This window comes from Myotis daubentonii, chromosome 12, assembly GCF_963259705.1.
Source record: "Myotis daubentonii chromosome 12, mMyoDau2.1, whole genome shotgun sequence".
NCBI lineage: Eukaryota > Metazoa > Chordata > Mammalia > Chiroptera > Vespertilionidae > Myotis > Myotis daubentonii.
Genome location: NC_081851.1, coordinates 7,197,736 through 7,214,130, shown reverse-complemented (window position 1 = coordinate 7,214,130; position 16,395 = coordinate 7,197,736). Strand labels below are relative to the sequence as shown.

Genomic DNA, 16,395 nt, shown 5'->3' with positions numbered 1-16,395 from the left:
TGTGTCCCCAGGCGTGAGGGGCGGTCGGTGGCTAGTCCCCTGCTGGCCTGTGGGTCTTCCCTGGCTCCCACGGAGAGGCGCCTGGACCTGGCCATCGTGGGTGTTGGAATCTGCTCCTGGGAAAACCCATCGTCTGCCTTTCAGCCCAGTCAGAGCCGATGACGTGGCCCACGCCACATGGTCCCACGGTGCCTCCTGGCTCCACATCTTGGCTGTGCCATCATTTCTCCCTCATGGACTGGCCACCGGTGCTAGTGATACTCAAAATGTTTACCAGCTGCAGGCGAAATGTCGCCCGTCAGCACAGGGGCCACGCGGACCACGGGGAGCAGGGCGCCGGGGTGGCGGAGGGTGGAGAGTCGGGGCCTATGTAGCTATTCACCAGCCGGTAAGCACGGTTCCAGTCGGCCGCACGGCTCCTTGCCGACTGCGTGCCCTCAGCCTCAGCTCCAGGGCATCTCGCTCCTCATCGCCAGGCCGGTCTCCTGCACGGGAGGCCCAGGGGAGCAGCTGGACCCTCTCCTTGTTGGCGAAGACCCGAGGCTAGCCGGGGGCTGACTCAGACCTGCTCCCTCCCTCGCCATGCCGCCTCGCCCTCCCTCCTCCCTCGTGGCCTTGGCCCATGGCTCCTGTTTGCTGCAGCGGGATCCCGAGAGAGCAGACCGAGAGCAGGAGAAAGCGCCTCTGCCGCCAGCGCCTCCTCTTCTACTTTTGCAGTTTCTGAGCCCAGAAGAGGGAGAAGCATCTGCCCGCGTCCTCTCGCGTCTTCCCTCCTTCACCCTGGAGCCCAGAGCCTTCTCCTCGACTTCCCTTCCTGCTGGGAATGGACCCCACGTCCATCCACTTCCTCCTCCTTCTGGCTGCGCTCCCCTTCCTGGGGCCGCGGTGGCAGAAGCAGCGGAGGCAGTGAAGGTGCTGTCACATTATTACCTCGTGGCCAGTGCCGACACTGTCCCCTCCTAGGCGCAGGCTCTGGACAGAAGTTCCCTGCTCTTCATGGCTCGGGCTCCTTACGCACCAGCTGTCTGTGCCGGCGCCCTAACCCCCAACCCCCGGAGGGCACCGTGAGGAGGGGCCCTCTGTGTCTGCTCTGAGGCCTGAACTCCCGTGGCCTTCGGCTCTTGCACCTGCCCTTGCAGTTTTCCTGTCTCCCTGTTACTGCCCATTGGCGGCCTCTTCTCTGTGTTTCTTCGCCAGTCCTGTCCCGGCTCCCATTTGCTGCCTCGAATCTGCTCTGGATTGAGCATTTCTGGTCGCCCATCGCGCATAACAATGGCTGCTCAAGTGAGTCGCTTAAACACACCTTTATTCTAACTCACATTTTCTGTGTGTCATGAATTTGCGGGGGCTCAGCTGGGCGACCCTTCTGTGCCACGGGGTCCGCTGAGTTCAAACAGTGGTTCTGGGCGGGCAGTCTGCTGGTGGCACTGCTGGTGCCTCTGGGGGGCGCCCTGGGGGCTGTGTGCGAGCGGGGAGTCCCTCGCAGCATGCCCCGGTTCCCTTCACGAGTGGCTGGTTCCCTGGGGCAAGGGTCCCAGGGAAGGCAGGCGGAGCTGCGTGGCTGCTCCGATGTCACTCTGGCTTCACCGGCCTCCCTCTGGGGGACTCGGGTCCCAGGCTGGCCCGAGTTCAGGGAGTGAGCGGGACCGTGGGTGATGGGTGCGGGCACAGGCGGCGGCCACGTGGGCCGGGACTGGCATCTGTAGAAGCCGGTGAGCCACGCCCACGTGGACGGGGAAGAGCCTCTGAGAGGCCTCGGGCGCCCGGTGAGGGGAGCACACACTCCTGGACCTGCTGGTTAGCTCTTGCCGGCGGTTTAGAGCTTGGTCCTTGTCTCTTCTGACTGTGGCAGTTCACTGGGCAAGTTCTGTGGCTCATGGATAATTCGGATGTCTGAGGTGTTTGCCACTCCGATTGCAGGGGCTGAGGCATCTCGGCTGTGGGTGTCACCTGTTCCCACCCCCTGTCCCTGCCAGCGCCCAGCCCAGTGACTAATCAGTGTCACCCAGTGAGCAGCCCAAGCAGCTGCAAGGCGGGCGCTCAGGGGAATCAGGGCCTGGAGTCCTGCTCTGCCTTTGCTGTCTGGGGATGTGAGTGAGTGGGGGGCCCATTGGCGGTTACCCGATGAAGCCCCCATTCGAGGCTTTGGAAGTGACAGCGGTGCTCAGGGCTCAGACGGAGCTCACGTCCAGGCTGGAGCAGAGGGCTGTGCACCTGGAGGTGCAGTGACTCCAGCAGCCCAACCCCTGCCTGTTAGAGATGAAGAAACTGTGACCCAGATCGGTAAATGCCTCTGTGGCTTGCCCGGCTCAGAGCCAGCTCGCAGCAAGCAGGGCACCAGCCGCGGTCTCCTGTTCTGCGCCGTCTGAATGAAAGCATCCGCATTCCGTGGTAGGCTGTGTGTGTGTGTGTGTGTGTGTGTGTGTGTGTGTGTTTACATGCTGAACATCTATAGTAATAAAAGCGTAATATGCTAATTAGACTGGACATCCTTCCGGACTTCCTTCCGTCCTTCCTTCTGGACAAAGCTGTGGTGGCGGGGGCCAAGGCCTTGCACGAATTTCGTGCCTCGGGCCCCTAGTCCTTCTATAACATGGATGTTCACACCGGCTGTGGTTCCATTGGGTAGAGTTGCCCGCTTTCTAGTGTAGTGCCTGGTGTTTGCTGAGTGGTTGGCTGTCGCAGGGGGCTCTGGGTGTGTGACGGCCCCTCGCAGGAGTTAGTCCGACGCAGGCTGGGTGCTCTGATGCCTCCTTGGGGTCTGCTAGCTGTGCTTCTGAGTAAGTCACCCCGCCTGCATTCTGGGGCCCCTTCTGGAACATGCTGCTGAGGGCAAACACTCGTCAAGTGCTTTCTCCTGCCGACTCGGTGGTCACCCCTTTATTCATCACATGCCACCTTCCCTCTGATGCACGCCAGGCCACAGCCGCTTCAGGGGTCAGCAGCCAGGGCCTCGCAGAGGCCGCACAGTCTGCCTGCTGGCACTGACCCGTCGGCCGCCACGCAGACAGCGGGCCCTCCTGACCACTCCGCCAGACTTGCCGGTCCACCTGCCTCCCAGAACGCTCCCTGTGTGGCTCCCTAGGCCTCAGGGCTCCGCAACATGTAGCCTTCTGAGCCGGCCTGGGGTGGACGCTGACCAAGAAGTAGAGCTCACATGAAGGAAATTTTGTATTTCCAAAGGACAGAGAAGTTTCTGACCACGGGTACTCCTGGAGACTTGGAAGAGTCCATCTTAAGAGGGTGGCTTGGCCGCTGTGGAGGACGCTGGGCTCGGGAAGACTGTCTGGGTGAGCTGCTGAGCTTCATGGCAGAACAGAGGATGAGCATCCAGGCAGGACCGTGAGGGCTCAGGCTTGCCTCTGGCTGTCACTCCATCAGCCCTGTGGCTCGGCTAGGTTAATGGAGGTACCTGAGTCTATTTCCATGCCTTCCTGTTTGTACCGGGGCGCGCGCTCACTGGACACTGAGCTCAGCGGCGAATCCCTCTTACGCATACAGGCCGGGGACCTGAAGCTTGCTGGCTGTGTGTGGTGGGTGCCGAGGGCCTCCCGGGTGCCAAGAGTGCCCACCTCAGCACTCGGGGGGCCCAGGGGGTGGGGGTGAGGAGGGGGTCTTGTCGGGCTTAGCCTGTGGGCAGGCTGATGGAGAAGAAAGTTTGTAAAAAAGTGTCTTTGTTTGATGGTCCAGCTCAGAGGCTCTGAATAACTCCGCTTCCATGGGAACCCAGTGTGTGAGCAGAGGATGTGAAGGAGTTGGAAGATGAGCTGTTTCTTGAAGCTCTTACTCAGTGGTTTTAGGGAAGAAGTCGGTCGAGTTCAGAAGATTTGACAGGGATGGCTGTAGGGAGTAAGGTACCTGTTGGCAGAAAGTAAAATATACAGAGTGTAGCCCTTGGGGGAGCCAGTCTCAACCTGCCCAGGTTTTCCCTTTGAGTCACTGTGTCCTCAGCTCCACCAGAGTCAGGGCCCGGGACGCTGCCATTCGGCACCGGCCACGCAAACCAGAGGGCCCACAGTGCTGCTCCGCACTCCCTTCGCCCGGGGTGGGCGGGAACTGGCTCCTGTCCTTTTTAAAGAACAAAAATAGTTCATAGATGACTCATTAGGAGTTCTTCTTTGAGCCAGGACAATTGTCAACAAAAGCTGCCCTAAAGTGGTCATGTCTTTCTCTAGAGCAGGGGTGGGGAATGTCCGCCCCGCGGGCCATATAGGGCCCAGCAGTCATTTGGTCTGGCCCTGCCAAGCCAACCACAGATGGGACTCTAAACTCAATAAACGCAGGAGCTTTTTTCAAAGCAGCAGGAATGCATATTAAGTGAATTGTATTAAGTGAATGACGGGGGCTCTTCCCTACCCCCAACCTCCCACCCTCTGTGCTGTCCGGAGACTTAGCTCGAAACACTTTATATTTTGCTTTACCTTAGCATTTAAACATGTTTCCAAGCTTCGTTTGGCTGTAAGCATTATTCCCCCCGGGTTCAGGTTGGCACCACGTGCCGGAAACATGTTTGGTTTTTAGGAATGGACTTCACCAGCTGGCGGTGGCGTGCGGTGCCCGAGGCCCGGGCTGTTGGCCCTCGTGAATGTTGGGGGCCCGCCCCCTGGTTCGGGCGGCGGTGCCACCTGACTCAGAGTTTTCTATGCCGCATCTCAACCTCTTCAGAACCAGGCGGAGACAGAAAGCAAAGTGCCATGTCCTGGGGCGTCCCCGCCGGTGCGGGCTGCGCCATCGCTCTCCGCTTATTGCATTTTTCTCTCCTTCTTTCAGCTCGCCACACATTGTGGGTCATTTTTAAAAAATTCCCAGCCCTGCTTGCGTCATCCTATTCCTCTGTGGTTTTACACCGAGTGTGGAGAAACACAGTTATCTGGCAAAAACAAAACAACCATGAACGAGGATAAAACTGTAACTCAAACACTTGGGACGAGCTGCCCTAACATTTCTTTCTTGCAGTAAGAAGGTTCATCGGATCCAAGCAGGAATGTAGCATTGCCTGTAACTCAAAGACATTTAAGGACAGTGGGCCAGGCACACAGTGTTTGGTGCAAACCTCTGCAAACAAATTCTTTTTCCTCGGGCTCTGCGAAGGCTGACGGCTTCCCACACGGGGTTGGGCTGCAGCCTTTCGGGGGCTTTGATTATTGAAAACAATCGCTGCCACCTGTTTGTGGTTATTGTCTGAGGCCACTTCCTGGAAAGGTCACAGGAAAGCTGCTATTTTGCCAAAGTCCACAGAGAGAAACCAAGGCAATTCTCTGGGCAGAGGGGGGCCTGGGCGGAGGGGGGCCTGGGTGGAGGGGGTCTGGGTGGAGAGAGGGGGAGTGGCTGCCACCGCGGGCATTGGAGAGTGTTGTTTGATTGGGACAGGGTCCTTGTTGAAACACCTCTACTTCTAACCCTGGCCAGATGTGTGATTGTGAGAAGAGGGTTAACAGCCAACTCACTTCCCGCACCTGAGAAAGGGCTAGAACTAGACCTCCCAGGTTCCCAGCTCTGTCGCTTTGTGGGGCCTGAGCTAGCAGCTGCCCTGAATGGATGCAGCCTGACTTTCTGGTGGAAAAATGCATTTAAACATGGTCACAAATCCTCACATAGTCCCAGCCAAGCCTGAACCTGCACTTGGGGGAGGGGTGCTTTCCTCCAAGAGGCGGCTGCACAGCTCCTCCTGCCTGTCCATCATCAGACACCACTGAGCATCCGCGCCCGCAGGACTTCTTACCCCGGTCCTTTTCCTGAACTCTGAGAGGCTAACATACAGGGGCTAGGTTTGCTGTGCAGGACAGAAAACCTGAGCATGTAAAGGCAGGCAGGCACCCTCCACGAAGCCACCCTCCTCTGCTGCACCCCATCACTCTCAACAAGGCCCCCGCAGCTGTGGCCCAAGGTGGTGCCGCAAGCCAGTTCTCCCCTGGCCGAGGCCGCGGGAGGGAAGCGTGGTGGAGACTTTCAAGTAGACTTCCAGGTGGACCATCCATGTCCACTTGCATTTCATTGACCCTGATTTTGTCATGTTGCCACTCCTCGTTGCAAGGGAGGATGGGAAATGCAGTCTTTGTGTGGGATGGTGATTTGTTTGGCTAAGAGTCTGGCGGCTGTTATTGGGGAAGCAGGGAGGACAGATGGAGGAGGAAACTATGGCACCTGCCACAGAAGCTTCTTTTTGAAGTGTGAGGGCTGTGGGTTTAAACTCCATCCCTATTTACTAGCTGTCAGGTGTTGGCCAAGACACGGAACCTCTAACCTCTTCTCCTATACGATCTGTGAAACTGGCATGCTGTTCCCAGCATGGGGTAAACAGGAGAAGGAACGCTGTGTTTAGCACAATAGCTGTCACTGTTACACCAGTCCCTGTATCAACATTTGGGCTTCACTCACTTACTAGTGTCAGGGTGCGTAGTGCTGGTTACATCTGGTGCGTGGAAGTCCTGCGCCTTTCATATCCTTCCCAGGGACCCAGTGAGCCGGGCTGAGGCCTGCGCAGCTGGGGACACAGCACGCTGAGTGTCCTGAGGCACAGGCAGCTTGGTCAGTGCTGATAGGACCTTTCTGGTAACCAGGTGGCCTGATGAGCCAGAGGGTGGGATAGAGGCAAAGTTAAGGAATATTAACTTTCAGAAACATGCGGAGGACGGGCCTATGCAGCGTAGGAAGAGCTTAGGGGAGACAGCCCGGGCAGACACCCAGCTAAGGGGAGACTCTCTGCCACCTTTTGCTCCTCATCACGGAGTGGGGTTCAAGCCGCAGCTCTGAGGCCGTGCCTCTGCTGGGCCTCCCTGCTGAGGGACGCTTCTGGAGCACAGGGCCACTCCGCAGGGGTCAGCCCTGCCCTGGACACCAGGAGCCATCTGGGTGTGCTGTGAGCCACTGAGAATCCCATCTGTTCCAGGGGTGGAGAACAAGTCAAACTCCTTCCGGGAAATGGGGGATGGGTGGTGGTAGGGGTTGGCTCTGGATTTACTCATCACTCCCAACTTCCTATTCGACTCTTAGTCATCACTGTTGCCTGGCACTTTCTGGGCCTGGGCATTGTGTAGGCCATGAAGCTGTGATGGAGACCGGGCCTCGGTCCTCAAGGCTGTCCCTACCCACGGGGGGCCGGACAAGAAGCAGGGATGGCCGTTGGCATGGCTGCTCCCATTTCTTTCTCCTCCTGGTGTAACTTTGCAACTCCTCCCACTGGAGGTGGGGCCATTTCCCCGCCCCTGTGATGGCAGGTTTGGCCATGTGACTTGCTTTGACCAATGGAATGTGGGCAGACAAGAGTGAGCTAGTCCTGAGCAAAGCTGTGAGTGCTTTTGCTCACTTTGCTTGTGCTTTGCTATCACATGAGATCATCTCCCAGGAGACACTGGCGCCAAGCCTAACTGTTGTGTAAGACTCCCTCCATGTTCTGCGTGGAGTAGGGTTCAGTATCTGAAAGAGGGGCCGCACACAAATGAGAGAGAGATGACATGAGATAATTTTGCAATATTGGGGGACCAGGCGGGCAAGTCCCGAAGGACTTCCACCGATGCTCAGGCCGCTCCAATCTTTTATTGATCTGGAGTAGCCCTCAGGGTAAGGAGGTTTCAATGACACACAGATCAGCAGACAATTTCCAGGAATAGACAGAGTACCTGATTAGGTCATCAGTAGACAATTTCCAGGAATAGGCAGAGTATCTGATCAACAATAATCAACAAGGATCTACACAAGTATCTAAGGAATTAAGTGAACTAAGGTGGGGATGATGCTTCAACTACCATTACCTAAATTAACTGGGTGGTGCACAGTCCTGACCTTTGCTAGGACTTCAAAGGTTACTAGCTTTTGGGGGTCTCTGTCTAAACTCAGCTAGTGAAGACAATGAATGGTTCCCAGCACCTAACCTAGCCTAAACTAGGTCAGCCAAGCTCCATCGGACCCCAGACTTGTGAGCAAGAATAAATTATGCTGCTTTAGGCCATTCAGTTTTGGGTGGTTTGTTAGCAGAGTTGTGGCAATGGCTCTCCGAAATAACAGGCTTTGTGATACAGAGTGGGAGGGGCTACAGGGAATGACAGAGGCATTTGATCATCTTGGAGACGTTCATGGGGAGGAGGAGGGTTTCACAAACTTGGTACATTATTCAGTTTTGGGGCCTCATTTTGCTTTTCCCCTGGATGCCCTACATCAGAGACTTAGCAATGAATAGACTACCTCAGCGCTTGTCAGATGGTATGTAATATAAGAGTTAAACCATATGGAGGAATCCTATAAGGACTACAGAAAACGTTCTCTGACAAGTAAAAGGAGGACCTTTTGACTTGTAGTGATTTATTCACTCATTAAAAAAAAAAAATCATTAGCCCTAGCTGGTTTGGCTCAGTGAATAAAGCATTGGCCTGCGGACTGAAGAGTCCCAGATTCAATTCCAGCCAAGGGCACATGCCTGGGTTGTGAGCTCGATCCCCAGTAGGGGGTGAGCAGGAGGCAGCCAATCAATGATTCTCTCTCATCATTGATATTTCTATCTCTCTCTCCCTCTCCCTTCCTCTCTGAAATCAAAAAAATATATATTATAAAAATCTTTATTGTTGAAAGTATTACACATGTCCCCTTGTCCCCCCACTGACTCATTCTAGCCCCTCTGCCCCGCCCCCCCGCGTCTTCACCACTATTCACTCATTTAGACATTCAACAAATGGGAGGGATATAACTGTGAATAAGATAAAGTAGGATCCTTGTGCACATACAGCTTACCTTTGAGAGAGGGGAGATGGACCATGAGTGCCCTAGAGAGTAACAGAGCAGGAAGCACAGCATGCAGCGTTGGGGCAGGAGGTGGTGTCCATTCATACGGGAGGTCAGGAAGACCCCACCAGGGGCAAGATCTGAGCAAAGACTGGAAGAGGAGAGGCCCCTGAGCATCTTGGGTGGGCAGGGAGGGCAGGGGACTCCGGGAGAGACACTAGGGTATGGAAGGTTCAGCCCAAGGTCATTCGGAGCACTGTGGGATTCGACATTAGGTGTGCTCAGTGAGGACAGATCCAGAGGAGCAAATCTCCAAATTTTGAGTCTTCTTGTTAAAAAGTCTAGGTTTCTCTTACTGGGTGAAGCTCCCAGCATCTGCCCAGGGCACACCTTCTCCCTTTGGGTGTTGTGGTCCCTGGTGACCCTCTGTCTCCTCGTCTAGGCTACAAAGTACAGGGCCTCAGAGCCGCAGCCCCTGGGACCTCTGGACGTTGCTGGAAATGATGCTCACCTTGTACCTGTTGATGATGGGTGTCTCTGCCTTCACCATTCAGCCTGAGGAACGCACAGGTAAGAAGGGACTCTCAGCTGGGAAGGGCTTGTCTGGGGGAGCAGGTGTTTATCTAGGGAGACTTTGCTGTTAGCAAAAAACAAGGTGTGGTTGCCAGAGGGGCAGATGTGGGGAGGGCAAAGTGGGTCAAAGGGGCCAAATACATAGTTAGGGAAGGAAACTAGATTTTGGGTGGTGAGCATGCAAATGAGCACACAGATATCCTATATAATAAAAGAGAAGCATGCAAATTAACCATCCCTCCACTACACTCAAGCCATGCCCACAAACCAATCAGGAGCAAGTATGCAAATTAACCCAACTAAGATGGCAGCAGCCACGGAGCTGGAGCAAGCAGGAGTCTTGGGTTGCCCCCAGTGATGGAGGAAGCCAAGCTTCCCACCTGCCCTAGCCGGCCCTGGGCTCCACTCAAAGCTACAAAGTTTCAATTACAGAAGATAAATAAATCCCAGATACCTGCTCCCAGCCCACCCTGGCCTCTGCTCAAGGAGGCACTGAAAAAAAAAAAGAAAAAAGATGAAAAGAAGAGGCTGGGAGCTTGGGTGGCCTGGGGGCGTGGCCAGCCTGCAAACAGCCACCAGTCCCTCACCCAGGCTGGCCAGGCACCCCAGTGGGGACCCCTACCCTGAAGGGGGTGTGGCTAGCCTGAAAATGGCCCTCAGTCCCTCATCCAGGCTGGCCAGGCACCCCAGTGGGACTCCCACCCTGATTTGGGACACCCTTCAGGGAAAACCAGCTGGCCTCCACCCATGCACCAGGCCTCTATCCTATATAATAAAAGGGTAATATACAAATTGACCCTAACAGCAGAATGACTGGGAATGACTGGTCACTATGACACACACTGACCACCAGGGGGCAGACGCTTAATGCAGGAGCTGCCCTCTGGTGGTCAGTGCACTCCCACAGGGGGAGCTCTGCTCAGCCACAAGTCAGGCTGAAGGCTGCCAGCACAGCGGTGGTGGCGGGAGCCTCTTCTGCCTCCTCAGCAGTGCTAAGGATGTCCGACTGCAGCTTAGGCCTGCTCCCCGCTGGCAAGTGGACATCCCCTGAGAGCTCCCAGGCTGCCAGAGGGATGTCTGACTGCCAGCTTAGGCCTGATCCCCCAGGGAGCAGGACTAAGCCAGCAGGTGGACATCCCTGAGGGATCCCAGACTGTGAGAGGGCACAGGCCTGGCTGAGCGACCCCGCCCCCCCCCGCGAGTGCACAAATTTTTGTGCACTGGGCCACTAGTCAAGTTATAATGTCATATACCTGGAATGTATATAATGTTGTTAGCCAATGTTGCCTCAGTAAATCTAGTAAAACTAGAGACTTGGTGCATGAATTTGTGCATGGGTGAGGTCCAGCTGGCCCGCTCTGATGGGGGAAGATCTGGGGCAGGGCCGGTGGAGGGTTGGGGGAGGACCACTGGTGGGTTGGCCGACTGATCGGGGGCTGGATCAGGCTGTTAGCTGCCACAGTGCTCATCATAGCCACCAGTTGTTTCAGTCACTGGGCTTTTATATATATACTAGAGGCCCGGTGCACGAAACTTGTGCACTTGAGGTGTCCCTCAGCCCGGCCTGTACCCTTTGTAATTTGGGACCCCTTGGGGGATGTCCGACTGCCTAAACCAGCAGTCGGGCATCCCTCTCACAATCCGGGACCACTGGCTCCTAACCGCTCACCTGCCTGCCGGCCTGATCCCCCTAACTGCTCTCCCCTGCTGGCCTGATCGCCCCTAACTGCTTGTGCCTTGGCCCTGCCACCACAGCTTAGTCTGGAAGGATGTCCGGTCTAATTAGCACATTACTCTTTTATTAGTATAGATAGATGCCAGGTGCATGGGTGGGGGCCAGCTGGTCTGCCCTGAAAGGGGTCCCAGATCAGGGTGGGGGTCCCCTCAGAGGGTGGGGCCAGCTTGGGCAAGGGGCCTGGGTCAGTTTGCAGGCCGGCCACACCCCAGTTGGGATGGGGGGGTCCCTGCTGAGGGATGGGAACGGCCTGGACGAGGGGTTGCTGGGGGTTTGTAGGCTGGCCACACACCAGTTGGTGTGGGGGTCCCCACTGGGGGCAGTGCCAGCCTGAGCAAGGGGTTGGGGCGGTTTTCAGGCTGGCCATGCCCCCATTGGAGTGGGGGGAGTCTCTGCTGGGGGAGGGGCCAGCCTTAGAGAGGGACTGAGGGCCGTTTGCAGGCTGGCCATGCATACCCACTGGGGTAGAGGTCCCTGCTGGGGGTGGGGCAGCCTGGACTGGGGGTTTGGGTGGCCTGGGAGAGGGCCTGGGGGTGGTTTGCAGGCCGGCCAAGCCCCTGGCTTTGTCCAGAAGGACGTCCGGAAGGTCTCCAGAAGGTCTCCCGGTCTAATTAGCATATTACTCTTTTATTAGCATAGACAGATGTTACCTCGATAAATAGAATAAAAAACAAACAAATGCAATGCAAAGACAATCTTGGTGCTCCTCTGAGCAGCCTTATTCCTGCTAGATCCGGGGCTTTTGGGCTGTAACCACACCCCTGTGGGGACTAAGCTCGGTTTTGTGTCTGAACTCAGCGAAGAGCCACTTTAAAAATAAGGAGTGGCCAAGTGAAAAGCCTGGCAAACATTTTCATCTTTATTTTTTGTCACCATTATTTTTTGTGAACCTGATTTAACTTTCCCCATAAAATCGGAATGAATAGTAAACCTGAAGTTGCCGTTTGAGAGCTTTGAAACCATTATAACAAGAGGGTGAGAGGGCCTGGAGGGCGCCTCACTGTCAGGGGGGCGCTGTGCCCTTGGGTGAGCCACTGGGGGATAGCCACCAAGACTGACGGGTCTCTCTTCCTCCAGTGGCTGCAGGGAGCTGCCAGGACCGCGGCAAGCATTTTAAAACCAGTCTCAAGGTGGAGGGGGAGCCTGTGGTCCTGAGGTGCCCCCAGGCGCGGTACTGGCTGGGGGCCACTGCCAGCCCCCGCGGCACCGTGACCTGGCGCAAGAGCGGCTCTGCCGGGCCGGCCCCCGGGGAAGACGGGCGAGTGTGGGTCCAGGATGGTGACCTCTGGATCCTGCCCGCCCAGCAGGGCGACTCAGGCACCTACCTCTGCACTGTCAGGTAGGCCCGGGACACGGCGGTGGGGCTCCGTGCACATGCTCCGGTGGGGCCTGCATACAGTCTGCTGTCCTCTCCATTGGTCTGAGATGCCTCCATGCGAGAGCCACCTCAGATGTTCTCATGGCTCCCTGGCCCCCACTTAGGTCCTCGCGCAGACATCACCTCTCAGCCACCCTGTCACACTCTGCTTATTGGCCAGGATTTCCTCCCTCTGCCACGTGTGTGTGTCCTTCATGTTTGCCTACCCCAGGGGTGGGGAACCTTTTCTTGCCGAGGGCATTTGGCTATCTATAACAGCGTTCATGGCCATACAAAATTACCAACGTAAAAGTTAGCCTGCTCTGTGGGTCAGACATTAATTGGCTCCCCCGAATGCCATGGAGGGCAGCCTGCCCCTGGGTCTGCCCTTCAGAATGTATGCTCCAGGAGGGGACACGGTCACCTGCTTCCTGCTCCGTCCACATGAACACGGGGATAGAACCTGAAACCTGAGGAGACATTAGAACTGCTTATCTACATGTGAGGGATGAAGCTCACACATGAGGTTCTCCCAGGAGTTGGTGTGGAGCTGAGACCACAGGGCTAGTCCCTCTCCCTCTTTGTCCTGTTGCTTTTCGCCCTTTAATTATGGTAGCACATGCATAACATAACATTTACCATTGTAATCCACTACTAGCCCTGCACACAAATCCGTGCGCCAGTAGGTCGCTGCTGCCCTCCTGTAGCTCCCCCCTCCCACCTCCCCCCCCCCATAGCTTGCTGCCCTGCCCCCTCCTGTAGCTCCCCGCAGCCCACTTGTACCTCGCTGGCCCACCCTCCTGCTGATCCGTGATCTGGTGGTGACGCTCTTGGCTGTTACGCCTCAGGGCATAATGGCTAACTAGCATATTCCTCTCTTATTATCTAGGATTAAACTGTACAACCCAGTGGTGTTAAGCACATTCGCACTGCTGTGCAGCCATCGCCACCATCAGCTCAGAGCTTCTCACCACCCAAACTGGAACTCTGTTCCCATTAAACAGCCACCACTTCTCATTCCCCTCCCCCAGCCCCTGCACAGCCACCCTACCTCTGTTGCTGTGGGTTTGACTCCTCTGGGGACCACATGCGAGTGGAGTCATGCAGCACTTGGCCTCTGGTGCCTGGCTTCCTTCACTCGGTATAATGTTTTCAAGGTTCATTCACGTTGTGCAATGCACCAGGTTTCATTTCTTTTTAAGACAATATTCCATTGTAAGTATAGACCACCTTTTGGTTATCTGTTATCTATCAATACATTTGTTCTGCTTTTTGGCTATTGTGAATAATACTTAATGAGCATGGGTATATATATATCTGTGGAACTGGTGGTTCATATGGTGGATCTATGTCAGCTTTTGGAAGAGCCATCATGCTGTTTGCCACAGTGGCTGCCTTGTTTTGCATTCCCACCAGCAATGTACAAGGTTCCAATTTCTCCACATCCTCACCAACACTTACTATTTTCTGTGTGTGTGTGTGTGTGTGTGTGTGTGTGTGTGTGTGTGTGTGTTTTAGGGGTCAGGGATATGCTAGCCATATTTTCTACCATTCTATGATTGCCATTTTACTCTGTGGATAATGTTCTTTTAATGCACAGAAGTTTTTAATTTTGATAAAGCTCAATTTATCTGTATTTTCTTGGGTTGCCTGTGCTTTTGATGTCACATCCGCGATACCATTGCCATAGCTAATGTCATAAAGCTTTCCCCTGTGTTTTCTTCTAAGAATTTCTATTGTTTTAGCTCTCCTGTTTAGGTCTCTGACCCATTTTGAGTTAACTTTTACATATGGCTAAGGTGCTGGCCCAGCTTCATTCTGTCGCATGTGGCTGTTCTGTTTTCCTGTTGGAAAGACTGTCCTTTCTCTGGTGAGTGGCCTTGGCCCTTGCTGCTTTGTGAAAAAGAGATCGTAGGTGTCCTGCTGGAGATGTTGGCAACTCCCTGGCCTAGTTTTTCTGAAGGACTAGGGCCGCCTGCTGGCCTGGCTGGGAAGTGGAGCCCACGCCTCCGGGCAGCTTAGAAACTCGTTCAGGCTTCAGAAACTCATTTATTTCCGGAGAAGCCATATTCATGAGTATTGACGTTTAGACAGAGAACCAAAGGAAGTGACACTCTTAGCACAAAGGGATTGCTAGTGAACAGGAGGGTTTCAGACAACATCAGCCCCAGTCCCAGATTCCCAGATGGGGCGTGTGTGTGTGTGTGTGTGTGTGTGTGTGTGTGTCCTTCTGTCAATGAACCCTGCCTAGGAAGCAAGCCAAGCATTGCTCATTTCTGTACCAGGGAAGAAGATGTATGTGTGACTGCACAGTAGTTATAAATACATAGTTTTGTTTCTTTTTGTGCAAAAATCCCATTTCCCCCCTAAGGAGCACTGCTAGGAAAACCTAGAAGTGTGTTTAAAAACAAGAATAAAATGTGGAGCTAGGATGACAGGGATGTGAACCTGAACCCTCCCATTTTCCATCTGGGTCTGATTCCTTGGCAATTCCAGCCTCAGTTCTGTGCCCAGGAGGTGCGGGGCGGGTCTGACTCGCAGCCTGTGGAGTGCCTAGCCCGGGGAGCGCCACAGCGGCGAGAGCAGACACAGAGAAGGCACTCCCCAGCGGCGATGCTTACTGCCCCCGAAGTGGTAATCTGCAGCCGTCAGGGGGACACGGCTGGGTCGTGTTTGTCTTAAAGAAGGTTGTTGCACTTCACTAAAAAATCCTAGCTAGTATTCTTGTTTTGTTTCCCATTCTTCTAGAAGAGTAGAGATCTGGAATTGAGGGGCAGTGGAAACCCGTACGTGGGTCAAGCTTTTGAGCACGTACTGCCTAGCGCCATGGTCGGCAAACTGCGGCTCGAGAGCCACATGCGGCTCTTTGGCCCCTTGAGTGTGGCTCTTCCTAAGCCTTAGGAGTACCCGAATTAAGTTAATAACAATGTACCTATCTACATAGTTTAAGTTTAAAAAATTTGGCTCTCAAAAGAAATTTCAATCATTGTACAGTGGGGCCTTGACTTACAAGAGTCCCGACTCATGAGTTTTTTGAGATACAAGCCGTCTCTCGGCTGATTTTTTGCTTTGAGTTGCGAGCTAAAATTTGGGTTACAAGCCAGCTTCAGATACCCCACCGCTAGTTGGCGCAGCGAACGTCACAGGGAACGCCACATCAGCCCAGCATCACGTTCACTGTTGATTTGACATACGAGTAATTTGAGTTACGAGCTCCGTCACGGAACGAATTAAACTCGTAAGTCAAGGCCCCACTGTACTGTTGATATTTGGCTCTGTTGACTAATGAGTTTGCCGGCCACTGGCTAGCTGATTGCTAAAACTCTCTTCCCATCCAAGATTGGGATCCAAAGGACCTAGAATCACCAGCAGTTGCCACAATCCCCTTTGGCATTTACAGCCAGAGGGCATGAGATTGCCCTGCCCTAAAGTCTTGAGGTGTAGCACCCACGGGGCCTTTCTGTCAACCGGGGGGTGGCGGGGGGAGCCGAGCTGCCAAATCGTGACCCTCTAGTCTCAGGGTTTCAAACAACAGGGCAAGGTTGTCACCCAGGCAGCAAGCCGGGAGGGCTGGGCACATGCTCGGGGACCCAGACTGAACGTTGGTCCCTGTACTAAGACAAAGCATGCTCTGAGGGGCTCCCTGGTGTAGAAGTGACTACAGTCAAGTGGCCGCCCCTCTCGCAGTGGGGCCAGAATGTGCGCAGGATGGGAGGATGGATGTGTGTAGAGAACAGCACTAATGACACCCACCCTTTTGTTGTGGGGAAACCACACTCCATGGGGAATAAGAGTGGCGATGGCATGACTCCCCCTCTTTCTGTTGGGGCACTTTCATGGGGTATCTTGCTCAAGGGGAATCACTTTATCAATAATGTGAACAGGTTTGTGACTCTCAGTATGTCTAGTAAGCGTGTTTCCAGAGATATAGTCCTAATTCAAGGGTTTTCTCAGGGCCCTGCTGGGTTTCAGCCTGGCTTTGACCTCTTAGCAGCTGTATGGCCTTAGGAAATTG

The 16,395-nt window shown here is 54.7% G+C and overlaps 1 protein-coding gene across 4 annotated transcripts in view; it reads left to right on the top strand.

Annotated features, from left to right (window-relative positions):
• The window catches only part of IL1R2 (interleukin 1 receptor type 2), a 34,346-nt gene that overhangs the window by 5,790 nt on the left and 12,161 nt on the right, over positions 1-16,395 (top strand). Inside the window, exons 1-3 of one of the 4 annotated variants that reach the window (XM_059658869.1) lie at positions 1,868-2,391; positions 9,158-9,285; positions 12,101-12,362. In XM_059658869.1, coding sequence (XP_059514852.1) covers positions 2,288-2,391; positions 9,158-9,285; positions 12,101-12,362 — 494 coding nt within the window. In that variant the 5' untranslated portion in view covers positions 1,868-2,287. Of the gene's footprint in view, positions 1-1,867; positions 2,392-9,157; positions 9,286-12,100; positions 12,363-16,395 lie in introns of those variants that run through there. The other 3 variants (XM_059658868.1, XM_059658867.1, XM_059658870.1) reach the window with 3 other exon arrangements.